This window comes from Apteryx mantelli, chromosome 1 (assembly GCF_036417845.1).
Source record: "Apteryx mantelli isolate bAptMan1 chromosome 1, bAptMan1.hap1, whole genome shotgun sequence".
Lineage (NCBI taxonomy): Eukaryota > Metazoa > Chordata > Aves > Apterygiformes > Apterygidae > Apteryx > Apteryx mantelli.
In genome coordinates this window covers 5,517,383-5,531,969 of record NC_089978.1, presented here as the reverse complement: position 1 = coordinate 5,531,969, position 14,587 = coordinate 5,517,383, and the positions used below count along the sequence as shown (strand labels likewise).

The window sequence follows — 14,587 nt, the reverse complement described above, 5'->3', positions numbered from 1 at the left end:
ACCAGAAACTGGGCTGCATGGCTCCATCTCTTGAGCTAAAAGAGCTTCTCTGTGGACTTGCTTCCCATCAGAGGGCTCTTAATTTTCTGTGTGGCCATTGCTAAGAGATAACGGGTGCATTTCTACATCAGCGGGTTGACTACATGTGAGAGGTCTGTCCCCCCAGACCAGGAGATAAGAAATCATTGTTTTTATTGCGGTTCTGTGGGTGACACCACACTATATCTTCAGAAGGGAAAGGGTTCATTTGAGCTCTTGGTATCCGACTTTCTCTCCGGTTTGTTAAATGAAGATTTTTAGTACTTGTTTCCCCATCTCACAAATGTGTTGTGAGGTTTAATCAGTCAACATCTAATGATGGAAAGAGCTGGTTTGAGTCTGCACGCTGCAGCAGGGCAGCGTGTGGTGCTGACACCCTGCAACATTGTCAGGCTCACCATCACACAGGACATGAAATCTCCTGTTCTACACAACTCATTAAAACCCCCATCCTTAATTGCCAAGCGGGAAGCATTTTCTCTCGAGTGAGGGGGTGAGGGGGAAAGCCTTTTGCAGAGTTTTGACGTTCTGCTGCCGTATCATCCCCAAAAATACAATGTCTCTTTCGAGAGCGCTTCTGAAGTTGTGGCCGAAGCCTGTCCCATGCAGGGAAAGGGAGCAGGACCGTGGACTCCACAGGGAGTCTGCCAATGAGTCCCGTAGGGTTAGGACCAAACCTTTAGAGTAGGACATCCCACTCAACCCAGCCCTTGGTGAAGTCAACAGCTCCCCATTGACTTCAGTGATCACTGCGTGGGAACGACCCCGTCTGAATTAGGGTAGCTTTATCCGTTTGTTTCTTCAACGGCTGCGAGGGGAGTCGGAGCCCTGGCTTTGAAGCCGTCGCACTGGCAGCCTATTCGCAGTGATATTTTTGTGTGTTTTGAAGCCTATGACTGTTCTTAAACAGGAGTATTTTTAAGTTTTTTCTCCATTTGTAGAAGGAAGGACAAGAGTAATCTGTGGCAAACTGTACAGTACGTGTCTTCTTGTGGTGTCACTGTTTGAAAGGTTATTAAGTTTTCAAATCACTGTGGACAGCTAATCACTTAAGTTATTAATTTATTCTTTGGGGTTTTGTTGTTTTTTTAAGTAATTTGAAACAATTATTTATCCTGTAAATTGGTCTTGAGTGAAACCTAGATAATACTTTTTTTGCTGTTAATAAACATGGTACCTGCCTGACGTGAAGGTGATCTCATTTTTAAGTACTGTATATGCAGCGGAAAAGCAATGGGAAAATAAAAGAATAATAATAAAAAAGACCTCTCTCACTGCTGACTCCAAAGATTGATTCAGGGGGGAGAAAAGGGGTATTAATTTCCAGATCGGTGGAGTTATGTGGCTCCTTTAAAGCATTCAGAGCATCTTCCAGGTTGTGTTGCCAAGTATCTCCCCTCCTTCAGCTCCAGGTGTCCTGCCTGGGCAGTGAGACTGGGGCAGATATTGCAAGGCTTGGGGTAGCCTTTTAGGTAACGCTGGCTCTGTCTAGGCTAGTAAATTAAATAAACCAGGTCTGTATTTGCTGACCCCAAGGGCAAGTGGCAGTGGGGTTCAACAGGGCCTTTGCACATACCTGGTCCTGACCTCCTGCCCAGGCACTGTCCAAAAGAGCTGGCCCAAGTCAAAGCCATGCAGGGAACAGACCAGCGCTTCCCATGCCCAGCCCCATGCCCTGACTCGGGTTAATTTGCCGGTTCAGACCTTCCTAGGACCTCACCAGGAAACGAAAGGCTAGGAAGACAGGGTCTGAGCCTTGACACGCTCGCTGGTGTAAGCCTTGGCAGGGACTGCTGGATCAGGGCCCTTTTCTTCGCCCTCTGTTTCGAGTGGTCACGTTAGTGCATGGTCTCAAGCTTTGCTTGTCCAGCCTTTGGACGTCTTGAATCTCTTTTTCGTGTGCTGTCTCTTTTGTGCGTGCTTTTCTCTTCAGTCCATCTGTCCCTCATTAAATGACCTCAGAACAAGTCCTGCTGTGTGGGTGAAGGTACATTGGCCACAGACACCAGGTAAGCCCTTCCTCTAACCCAGTCAGATCCTTCTACCGAGAAGGGTGAGGCAAGAATGAGCTGGCAGCAACATTTGCCAATGCCCTGTCTTCTTTTGACACCAGGTGCGATTTGGGCGTGTTGCTGCAATATAATTATCTTGCACATGCACCCACAGCTCAGAAACAGCATGGGAACCTACACAGCCCGTTGCAGGCTCCGGGCAGTCCTCACTACGCCAGCCAGCACCAAGGGTGTTTCAGACCCTTCAGCCTGTGCCTTCCTCCTGCCGCATCGCCTACCTCCCCAGTAAATCCAGATTTCGGTGCTGCCAAATGCCTTCCCCTCCTGAGAGATGGGCACTTCACATCCCCCTGATCCACACATAATTACAACTGCAAAGCATGCAGCAAGGGGCATCTTGGTGACATTTCGGTGGTGCTGGAGGTCTCCAAGACACCGGGAATATCTCTTGGCATCCTGAGCCCAACGGAGGAAAGAAACTGCAGTGGGAATGCCAGCTATTGCAAGCAAAAAGACCCGGGGTGCAGATGTCGCTGCTCACCTGACGTGAGAAGGGGGAATGAGCCCAGGGTTTGCCCTGCACAGCCTCAGTCCTCGGCACCTCAGGGTAACTCCCGGCGTCACATCTGGGATGGAGCAGGGGCAAAATGAGACACCGAGCCCGCCCCTAAAATCTTTCCAGACTGGCTTTTTAAAGACTTTTTTCCAGACTTTTTGAAATTGGCTCTGATTTCAAAGGAGAGGTTTCTCCATGTTTGCTGACTGCGAATCTGGTTCCCACTGGGAGCCGGCATGGCTCGTTTCGAACAGGCAATGTGGATGCTACCGCCCTGCTTTAGAGGCTTCACAGTATGGGCATGGGATGCTCCACATCGGTTAGCCCCAGTGCCAGCAAACGGTCCCGGGTATGTTTGATTCCCTGCTGCAGACGATGCCAGTGTAGCCAGCTGAGCCTAATTGAACCCAAAGGAAAGCATGAGGGGATGTAAGAAACACCAAAGCAATAGCGTGAGAAATTTGCCATTAATACAAGAAGTGCTGATCACAGAAGTAACATCTGGGTTGTACCCTCTGCGCAATAAATGCGGAAAGCAGTGTAGGATTGGCTGTTGCCACACACGTCTCTATTTCACAGGTCACATCCCTTGCCAAAATTCAGAACAGTTCTGTAACAAAGGAGTTTCAAGCAAGCTTAAAACAAAAATATTGGCAACTGATCACATACACAAAGTGGAAAAAGGCAATCCTTTTTCATAGAAGGCCATCAGTGGTCAGGAAGTGGGGTGCAGGTCCACCCTGCTTAACATGCAATTCTCTTTTCGGTTCAACACCAAGTTTAGAAGAAATGAGAAGTCTGGATTGCCAGCCACTTAGGAAGCATTCACACATTGCTCCGTCTTTAGTCAAATCTGAGGCACCGAAATGCAATAGATCAGTGTGCAGTTTACATTAATATATATATTAATAATATAGCTATATTATTATATTACAATAATGCAATACCATAATAGTACACTAATATATAGTATATTAATAGTATTACTAATGTTATAGTATATTGATATTATTGCTGGTATTAATAATGGTGGTATTATTAATGTAGTATATGAATATTAATGCCAATAGTAATGTATATTAAATATTTAGTAAATTAGTCATTTATATTTTTTTTTTTATATCTATATGTATATGTAGAAATTATTTGGGGGAAAAAATCTTGGAGCAACTGTAGATAATACTATGAAATCACAGGCTCAGGGCTCAGTCCAAAAGGGAAATCCAAAGCTAAGAATTATAGGAAATGAACAGAGCCCAAAACAGACAACCTAATTACACCCTTGAAAATACCCAGGCTGCGATCCCGTGTTGAATCCTGCGTGCGTTTTGGGTCAGCTCATCTCAAAAATCTTAGAGTAGAACAAGAAAAGATATTTTCGGGGAAGAGCTTAGCAACAGCAACAGCTTCTCCGTGAGGGACGATAATGAACTGGGACCTTCAGCGTCGCAAGGAGACTGTGACAGAGGAATTTGCAATCCCAAATGGCGTGGAGAAAACAGAGAGGGACCAATTATCCTCCTCTTCCCACGACACAAGCTCCAGGGAATAACTAATAAGCACAGACTCCACTATCCCACGTTGTCTTACTTATTTAGGCCACGTTTCCCTGTTACTTTGATTATCTGTCTTGATTATCTAGATTAGGAGCCAACCAAGGCAGAGACAGTCTCCCACAAATTTAATGTACAGCACCGAGCACAGCTGGGACCAGGTCTCAGTAAATGCCTCCAGGCGACACCGTAATGCAAAGAAGGAAGTCAATGTGACCTTCAGGAAGAAGAAAGCTTTAGGAAACCTCTTTGGACAGGAGGTTTATAAAAGATTATTGTTAATAGCAGGAAATACTGTACTTTTTGTATAATTTCAGCTTTGGGTCCATATTTATTTCCCATTAGCACTGCTTTAAATCTAGCTTAATTCCAGCAAATACAATAGATACCCTCCGTTATTCACATACATAATCCCTTTAATGGGATTACAATCTGCCAGTGTAACTCAGATTTGAATTTAATGCAGTATGGTTCATAACTAATTTAGTTTAACTAAAATTCTTCAGTTTTGAAGGCTCTTAATTTGTCTCATATTTTATATGCATGTGTATAAAATAGAGGATGAGATCTTCAGATTGGGGTTTTACTTTCCCTCCTCTTTCATGCTGCTGTATTTATGTTTAAAGCACAGGGAAACGTAGTCCAGCTAGCGGCTCTGCCGGCCAGGCCACAGGGTATTCAAAGGCAGGAGGACCTGAGAAATTCAACATTTTAGGGGTTGGAGCACTCGTCCGGCAAGGGGAAACCAGTCCCTGTAGGTACAGCGACAGGGGAAAAGCTCCCGCCGAAGGGACACGCACCCACAGCCGGACCCCGTGGGTCAAGCAGGATCCAGCCCCGACTCAAGCTATGCTAGCGATAAGCAATGAGCTGGAGAACCACCAAAGCAGGGTGGCCAGCAGTGGATAGGTGACAGGAGGCCATCCACAACCAAAGGGTCGCAGAAATGTCTTGTGTCCCCCAAGCATCAGCATTCAAGGACTGAAGCCCTTTTGTAAAGCTACCGGTATGAGACACTAAGCATGTCGTAGGCCTCCACGTTGAATTAATTCATCATCTCCTTTATTTATATATAGGAAAGACAATAAAAGACTATTATAGTATACGCCAGAGATCAGATCCCAAGCCAGAAAGTGTCCTCTCTAGCAGACCTCCCATTGCATCAACGGTAGCAATTTCTGTGCTTTGCCTTTCACTCCACAGCAATGCAATATTCCCCCCCCACCCCATCAGGATTAGGCCCTGACCCCAGGACCTAAGGCACAAGTCTCTGCCGCTTGAGCTAGAGAAATCTCTACTACAGGCATGAGTGAGGAGCAGACTTGGACAACTGCTAGGGAACAGCATTAGAGAGAGCTACGTTCATACAGACACACGCCGCGGGGTAAGGTCAGCCTCCCACCACCAAAATCAGCGTCTGTCCTTACAAACCAACATTTATATTGGTTTATATAATGCATTGGTTTATATATTATGTATTTATATTTGTTTATATAATATACCCAGTCGGGGTTACTGTCCTTGCAAACCAGCATTTGAAAAAACAGATAGTGGGTTTTTTTTGGGGGGGGGTCTCCATTTTTCGGTGCTCTACTCAAGGTATCCCAAAAGAAAGCCCAATTTCTGAACGACAGATCTGGCCCAGAAGCCCAGGAAATGACAGTAGCAGAAAAAGGGTAATCGAGGCCTAAAGACACGCCTGGACAAAGGGCTGTGTGTCTGCGGCCGCCGTGCACATTAATAGCGTCCAAAGTCACTAGCGAGGTCACTGTAGGAAACGGGTAACACAACGGGGGCTTGATGAAGCACAAAAAGCCCAACGAGACCAGGGTCAGTCTCTTTTGGCTTTAGGGGTTCAGGCCCCTCAGCCTCTTTCCGGAGGTTTGCAGAGCCGCACTGGCAACGCCGCCCAAAGCCCCTCTAGCTGATGTGCTCACGCTCGCTCTGATTGAAGCAGGCTCACGGGCTCGCTCCCCCAGGCGAACCTGCCTTGCCGCGCTGCCTGCTGAGCTTCTTTTAGAAAATGCAGCTCCTTTACATCGTCTCCACATGGGTTCTCAAAAACACATTTAAAAAAAAACAAAAAAAACAAGCAGAGGCACCCCAAAAATGAGCCGGCGCTGCGGGAAAGCCTGGGCTGCAGATGGGGTGTGCGTGGAAGGTCTCAAGCCCCGGAGCTACGCTGGGTCTGTCCCCATCCTCTCGCCAGGCTGGTGGCGTGGTTCGCAGCAGGCAAGGCAAGGCTACGCTTAAGCAAAAGGGCACTTCTCTGAGCTGTCTTCAGCTGCTCATCTCCGTAGGTGCTTAGCTACTAGTATTACTTTAAGGCGTTAAGATCAAGTGCATAGAAAGCGGTAGGACCCTCCAGGCGCCAGCATTTAGCTCCAGCCAGCCACACGGTCTCTGAATCAGCCCATGAGTCCTTTTTCATGGAAAGATTCAAGGCCAAATCCTTCTCTGAGATGCTTGCTGTCACCGGCATCAGAAAGAGGAGCCTCTGGCTTCAGGTCAGCCCAGCAGCTGGGTTAGACACGTGGACGTGAGTGTTTGATTTAACCTGACCTCTAGAAGACGAGTCCGTGAAACGAGCCGGATCCTCCTCCCCCAGCAGCGGGGCTGCAGCCCCCCGATGAGCTGTCGTCATCCTTGTCCCTGTCAAAGTCTCTCCACCACAGAGGGGATTTCGGCAAGGCGGAAATGTAGGCAGCTCTGTTCCTTGCTTCTTTTTCCTGCTCCTGGGAGAAGGAAGGGGGAGAAATAAAGCAAAGACATTGCCGTTACCTGCAGCTAAATGGCACAAAGAGCTGCTCCCACCTTCCCTTCAGCGAGAGAAGCCAGGAGCCTGTTTCTTCATCAGTGGGAGCCTGCTACAAATTACTCTGGGTTTATCAGACCACAGTGCCTCAGATCAGGTCCTGGCAAGAAATTCGGGAAGGTGAGAGGCAGATCAGAAAGGCCAAGGGCAGGTTTCACTAGGAGATCTGGGGTATCAGCTGGGACAGTTCAGCGGTAGGGGATCAATCACAGAGGAACACTCTGTCTGCAAGGCAAACACGATCCTCAAACCTTGCTCAGGGTGGGAGGGGAACTGCTAGTGATAAATAATGGGCAGAGTTTGGATCCATAAACTGAAACGCACGGCTGCAGGATCCCCAGGGACTCACAGGTTTTGGAGCAATTGTCCAGCCCAGATCTCTAACATCTATCTGAGCACTGAGATAAAGTATGCGCTTTCCTCCGATAGCCGAGTGCTCCTCTCTAGAACTGTCATCAAGCATGACATGCAACAGGAGCTGAGGAGACACAGTGGCAGGGAGATGCATCAAAGCATCACATCTTCCAGGCCACAGTAGGTGACCAAACAACTGACCCTCCACAGCCTGCAGCAACCTCTGGAAGGGGAGGAAAACGCCTCAGATTCCCTCCCATCTGCCTTTCCTTCAAATGATTCACTTCCTACAGGACACTTCTGCTGTTTGGAAAACTTTAAACTTAGCCTATTAATGAAACCTGCCCTGATTTTTATTCCCAGCTCACCCATCTTTCCTGGACATCTAGTAGCAAATTTGATGCAAATCTTTGGCCAACTTCAGTGAACTTCTCCAGCTGAGGACATGCTTTGGAAGCATAAAAAACATGTTTCTGTTAGTTAGTCAAGATCAAGTAGCTGCTTCTCCCTCACTTAACACAGCCATAAAGAAAAGCCAGGCCTGACCTTGGGGAAAGACAGCAGAGATGTCATTATACTGCACAGGGAGCTGCCAGTTGATCAGGCTAGGCAACAGGAACAAATTTAGCCAGGGACCAAACTTTCCCACACAGCACGTCGTCTCTAGGCAATACATGTGGTGTAGATGGTCCCAGTAGCAAAGTCTGGTTAAAAAACTCCAACTCAGATTCCCTCCTGCTCTTTCCTGGCAGTCTCAGCCAGGAAGCCACAGCCTGGTGGCCCACTTAGGTGATGAAGGAGGTGGGAAAGCCGTGACATAGCCATATACATAGCCGTGGAAGCCATGTAGAGAGTACAGTACTTAACATAGCTCTGAGTTAACTTGGCTATCTGCACATGTGGACTTATCCTCAGAACTGGATCCTGCTGCCACCGAGATCGGTGGAAACACAGCTATTGATTTCGTCAGCAGCAGGAATGCATCCTTCTGCCGTGGTGCAAATGGCAAAGGCAGTTACCTGCAAGTAGAGGATGTTATCTTTGGAAATGGCTTCCATCAAGTCCTTATTGAGGGAGGGTTCGCCGTGCAGGCGGCTGGCCTCAGCCCCAGCTTCATGCACCGGGCAGCTCTGCCTGCCTGGCCGCTGCCTGTAGAAGAGGACATAGGCAGTGTCTTTGGGGAAAAAAGAGGTCACGTTGCTGACCGATTCAAAAGAGGAGAAGGAAACCCTGGTGTCATTGAAGAGGTACCACTGGATTTCAAAGTCCAACTGCTTGTCAGAGGCAGGTTTCTGTACGCCATCCCGGGGCTGCCCATGGGTGATGGTGTCACTGCACTCTCTGGAGTAGCAATAATAGTGGCCACTCTCGGAGGAGATCCCTGAGTGCACCACCACACTACAGAGGTCATACATGACAGACACAAAACTGCTGCCCGGTGCAGCTCTGTCCTTCCTGTGCTGGCAAACATCCTCGCTTTCTTCTGGGGTAATAAGAACAGGCAGCTTCAGCACCAAGGGAATGGAGACGTTATCCAAGATCTTCTTCCTCTTCATGGTCCTTGGGTCAAAGGAGAACCGCAGCAGGGTGAGGATGAGGTAGTGTGGCCCCTCCGTCAGCTCAGACACTTTCTCAGCATCCTGCAAGGAAGCACATTTCTCACAATGATATTTATTCTCTGCTGTCAGTCTCTCCGGGGACAGGAAATAATTGATTAAATCTGGAACAGATCTGGAGTCCTTGGGACCGCACGTCTGCTCCCCAAAAGCCAAGAGAGGGTCTTTGGCTGAATCCATGCCAACAGCATCGCTGCTTAAGGGAGTTGCCTGGTCTCCCGGCTCCCGGAAACCCAGTGTTTCCACCGGCACCAGGTGGGCTGCATGGTCTCCAGACTCATGAGGCTTCCTCTGGATCCTAGGAGATCCCATTATCTGGCTTGGGTTTCCAGGAGGCTCAATAAACTGTGGACCAATTTCTTCCACTGGTAAAACAGATGTGCTCCCTGTGCTAAGCACATGCCTGTCTGGTGGAGGGAAGGCCAGGGACAGGTCTGTGAAGGCTTCTTCTCGAGAGGAGACATTCAGACACTTCAAGCAGCGGATTTTTGTCATCATTTTACCTCCAAACATCTTCTCAATTAATGTCTTGTTTAAATAATGCTGTTCAATGGCCTGAGACATCAAGCTGGATTCTTTGAGTTTCTGGTAGATCCTTTTTCCGGTTTTTTCTTCTTCGTGTAATCTTTGGCAGAGGAAAAAAAAAGAAGAGAGAGAGAGATTTCATTATACACCAGTACAACACCAAGAAGCAGTTTTAATGTATAGTTTCTATTCCCCAGCTAATTTCACTCGTGGGGTTTAATTCAGGTTAAGCCGCATATACATAGGTGCCTGGTGCCATTTGAAGTGCTGCAGAGCACTCCAGACCCCTGCACATCTGCACACAGCTGGCAGACATGGCACAGAGCCTGCGGGAGCCTCATTCCTTTCGGGAGCAGCAGCTGCAGACCAGGCGGGACACTCCCAGGCACATCAAACAGCTCTGCATGTCTACGCTTAAGCATCTGAATCAAGCCCCTAGTGACTCTTTTTCATCCTCAGCCTTTATACGGTGGCTTTCAACCTCTCACCACATTCAGACGGACGGAGAGAGTCCTGCCAGCGGGGACGTTTGCTGCAGGTGGAAAGTAGGGAGTGGGGAGGGCAGGATTTTGGAATCAGAGGTCTTTGTGTGCTATTGATCCCACATCTAGGGGGATCACTGGGATGCTGGAGATCTGGGCGTTCTAGGCAAGAGAAGCAAAATCAACATTTCAAGCAGAAGGCTAAATGGTTTGTCATTCAAAGACAGGCAACTGGCTTTTCTTTGAACTTGGCCCAATCGTCTCCCTTTGCCTTCAGAGCAAAGGCAGAAATTTTCAAGCTGAACTGATTTCCTGAGCTTATCTACTGGACAGCATAAGGAGGATTTTACTAAGGATTCTGGGACAAGTCTCACTGCCTTTCAGCCCCAGGCATTCAAGTCTCCATTCTTTGAACTCCTCTGGGTCTCGGCTGCTATTCCTGGCTCCACTGCACTTTCTAAATACCAGTCGTTTGGGTGAAATGTCATTCATTCCAGTACCCAGGGCTAGTATAACATACTTGATGTGCGAAAAAGAACATGTGCCAGACAGAGCTCAGAAATGCTGAGTACCAGGAACAACAACATTAGACATTGAACATCTTCCACTGTTCTTGCTAGAAATAACATTGGGATGCCATGGGAAGAGAACAGCCACCTGCACTTTGGTTATCGTTAAATATTATGCTCACAGCCTGGCACAACGTTGGGCTGGGCAGCACAGAGGCAGTGCGGTGAGACTGTCCCTGCCCCAACACAGTCGCTGTGGGTGCGCACGGGGGCTATGAAATCGCGGCGCCTGCCACGTACCGGTCCAGCAGGTACTTCAGATACTCTGAGCAATCCTGCTGAGCACCAGGGGTAAACCAAGGCGGCCAGGAGGCAGAGAGGAAACTTTCAGGTGAGATGGCAGGTCGCTGGCAGGAAAAGAGAAGAGGGAGAGAAGCGTTTAAGCCGGGGTCCAGGTTCCCATTTGGCATGGGGGGATGGAGATGGAGGAAGGAGGTCTTTCCACCTGCTTCGCCGGGAGCAGGGCACGCTCGTATGCCACAGCCCTGATCAGGTCCCTTCTTTTCCCATACAAGGGCTAATCCCAGAGCCCAGGAAGACTTGCTTGGTTTGCTACAAGCCTTCGCTGGCTAATGGAAGGCAATGAGGTCAGAAAACCCATGCCCTGCTCCCAGCTCCTCATGCCTTCTCTCACATATGAGGCTCTCACTTCGCCTTCTTCTGTCTCAGGCTTCCCCTTAAACAAAACCAGCACAACAGGACTGCGACTGGAAGGACAAATTTCCCACTTCTCAGTTCTGCTGAACATCCCTTTGCTCCATTATTACGAGAAGAAGAGCTTCTGCTCACCCACTTTTACCGGGCCATTATTTTATAAATACTTCTATAAAATATCCTCATGTTTATTTCTTCCTTCAGTTTTTAAATGGTTTATTTTCCTGGCCCAGAGACTTCTACTTAATTCAGCCTGAATTTAATTTGATGCTTCATTTAATTTGATCAGGATATCTCTCACCAAATCCTTCTATAGAAAAACAAAACAAAAAAATACACTAAATTCCCACTCATCATTCTGATCACTGCAGACAGGTAATCTGCATTGCCAGATAATGTAATCGCTGCCCTTAGGAAGCTGCTGTCTAACTAACATAGAAAAAGAAACATCTTCAGCAAAAAAATGACTTTTAAAACTGCCCAAAGAAGAAAAATAACTGGAATATTATTAGGAAACTATTAGAATATTAGGAAAACAGCATGACTGATCCAATCCATAATATTATTTTACACCCTTGGCTGGACGGATGGTAAGTGGACACATGAGGAATTTCAATCCAGCGGAAGGGACCTGCTCAACACGGGAGGAAGACGGCAGAAAGCAGAGACCACACTGAGCTGTGCATCCGCAAGAAAGCTTTCGAGGCTTGGGCAGGGCAGCCAGGGGACTGGGGTGTTTTCAGACTACAAGCTACACAATAACAAGCAAGTTGTTCTGTGCAAAACCAAACCTTGGTGGTGCTTCCACTTGTAACAGCCCATCCTGCCTTTCCTCCCACCCCGATCGCAACCCTGGACACCAAGCACAGAGGCATCTTGGGAAAGAAAGCATAAAACACTACTGTATTTGCTCATCTGAAGATCACACACACCCTACGCTGCTGCTAAAAAGTAGGCTCTAAATACAATATTTAACAGGTTCTCTATTTTTTTTTTTTTTCACTCCAAAGCCGCCTGAAATGAGATATCACCACAATGCAACAAGCCAACACTGTCAGTCAAGGCTTAGAAAACAGAGGGCCTGAGCACAACAGTTTCACAGCAAGGGAATGTTCACTGGTCACTGACTTTCAAAATCATGTCTCTTTAGGGACAGAAAGATACATTTTCAAGAAAGGGGCTAGATATGACCATACTTCATCTCTACAAGCCTGCAGTTTGGTCCCAGAGCTCTGAAAGGCAAAACCTTGCTGCTTCCTATAGTGTATTATGGACATTGCGCATACCAGCTAAATGCTCATTCATAATTAATTTCATTATGGGTTACAGAATCCTTTAGCTTCCCTCAAATGCAGAAGATTCAAAGCATCTGGAATCTAAAGGGTTTTTTTGTTTTTCTTTTAACAAAACCACTTTTAAGGCAAATTCCATCAATTCCACATAATTTTCCTGCACTTTGCTGTGAAGCAAGGGGACAACTGAGCTGTTCCAATCTTCTTCCTTGCTGCACAGCAAGAAACAGAAACCTTTATACCAACAGGCTTTTCAGTCAGCCACATACATAAACTATTAACAAATGGATTTCATTGTCAAAATTATTAGTTATTGCATCAGTCAAACCAAGGAATGTCACACATTGAAGGTACAAAGCCTGGTGTGAATGCAGCTCACTTTCATGTGTGATAGGAGTTCAGGACTTACTTGCCTCCCCCACCCCCAAAATCCGCCCTTTTCATATAAACAAAATTCGTCCCTTTATAAAAATCCACCAAGATCCACAGCTCCTTATCAGCACGTTTGGGTAGGCAGGAAGTAACTTGGAGACGAGCCTTTCCGCAGCCGACAGTCCAAACAAATAACTAGAACATGAAATAATTACCTGACTGTGCTCCAAAAACGCAAAGAGCCACTGCAGCTTTGTCATCAGGGGCTGGGAGTTGCCCTCTGTTAAATTCAACACCGAATGCCTAAAGCTGTAAAAGAAAACGAGAGATGCAAAACAAGACAGAAAATCAGTCCGGCAAGAGCCACACCGGTGTGGCAAACAACCCAAAAGCAGTCGTGAGTAGGAATGAGGGAGCGGAAACTCACTCTGAAGCCATGAAAAGAGACTGTATGATGCTGTTCATGTAGCAGGTGTTTCCCAAGTTAATTAACCCAATCTTTCCTGTCTCAGATTTGGAAGCCAGGCGTGGGTAGAAGCAAGCCAGCTCATTCTTCTGGGAGGTCCAAGCATTCTGTCCCAAGAGATGCTTAATCCGGTCTTCATTTGGAATCGGAAGAGCCTTGGAAACAGAGATCTGTGTCACAAATCGGTACCTTTCGATGCAAAGAATTAGTAACAGGCAATGGCAAAACTCCTCTGCAAGAGGTGTTCATGGCTAAACTCATTTCCCTTGCTCTTCACGTGCACATGAATCTATGAGAGGAACTCTTTAGCTGCAAGTATTAGTAGTTTAGAGGCATTCAAATCACAGCTAAAACCCACAGTCATGATCGGGACTTCTGCAGACCCACCGTAAGTCTCTCTACCCAAAATGCAGCCAACTTGCTTACAAGGGGCTCAAACTCAAGAGTTTTAAACCCTTTCTTCTGCCAGAGCTTGAGGTATTCAGTTATGACATCCCAACCAGTGAGACAGTCCCTCTGCACTAAACAGCAGACTAACATGCCACTTCTGTATGTAATACATAGCTTGGAAAAGTAGCCGAGAGGTGCTTGTCTTACTTTAACCGCTTCTAGGACTGGTTCGTAGAGATCTGGAAATCCTGAGAAGCGGAAGAACATACAGTGGATGAGCTCAGCCATCTGCTCCAGGGAGCTGGTGGCAGAGTTGGAGTCCTCCTTCTTTAGAGAGGCCACCAGCCTGGGAATGTGAGGGAGCAGCTGGAAAAAGAAAGTTCACTCGGTCACATACAGCTCCAAATTACTCACAGAGCTATAACACACGTGCAAGTGAATGAAATTCACCCCCAGGCAGGAAGGACAGTGCAGGAGTTCACTTCAGTCCCATGCAGGACTTCATCCTTCATTCATTGAACTCAACTCAGCAAATCTTTCATTGACTTTAGTAGAGCAAATTTGGGGTTATAGACCTCAGAGGGTTCATGTTGCAAAGAACATGCAGGTTTGCGCTCGTTCTTTGCCATGCTGTGATTTTCATTCTTTGTACAGATTAATCTCTGCTAAAACACACACACGCTCTGGAAAGGAGCTAAGTAGCAAGTAAAGTGATTCACACCTCCAATGTAGGTAAACTAACCTACAAGAAGCGTATTCCCTATCTTGAGTAATGTGATGTGCTACATTTTATTTTGTACTGCATAAACGAAATTGCAATTGGCATGGTCAGATGGGTGGTGGCAGGCATGTAAATAGTGCATTTATTATTTTGCTTTAAGTGTCACCCTTA

At 47.0% G+C, this 14,587-nt stretch overlaps 1 protein-coding gene across 1 annotated transcript in view; it reads right to left on the bottom strand.

Moving 5' to 3' along the window:
- Positions 1-5,200: 5,200 nt before the first annotated feature.
- The window catches only part of USP35 (ubiquitin specific peptidase 35), a 35,687-nt gene continuing 26,300 nt past the window's right edge, over positions 5,201-14,587 (bottom strand). The window contains exons 6-11 of the mRNA XM_067289615.1: positions 13,903-14,061; positions 13,267-13,460; positions 13,055-13,148; positions 10,762-10,868; positions 8,349-9,570; positions 5,201-6,895 (exon numbers count right to left, since the gene is read on the bottom strand). Coding sequence (XP_067145716.1) covers positions 6,725-6,895; positions 8,349-9,570; positions 10,762-10,868; positions 13,055-13,148; positions 13,267-13,460; positions 13,903-14,061 — 1,947 coding nt within the window. The 3' untranslated portion in view covers positions 5,201-6,724. The remainder of the gene's footprint in view (positions 6,896-8,348; positions 9,571-10,761; positions 10,869-13,054; positions 13,149-13,266; positions 13,461-13,902; positions 14,062-14,587) is intronic.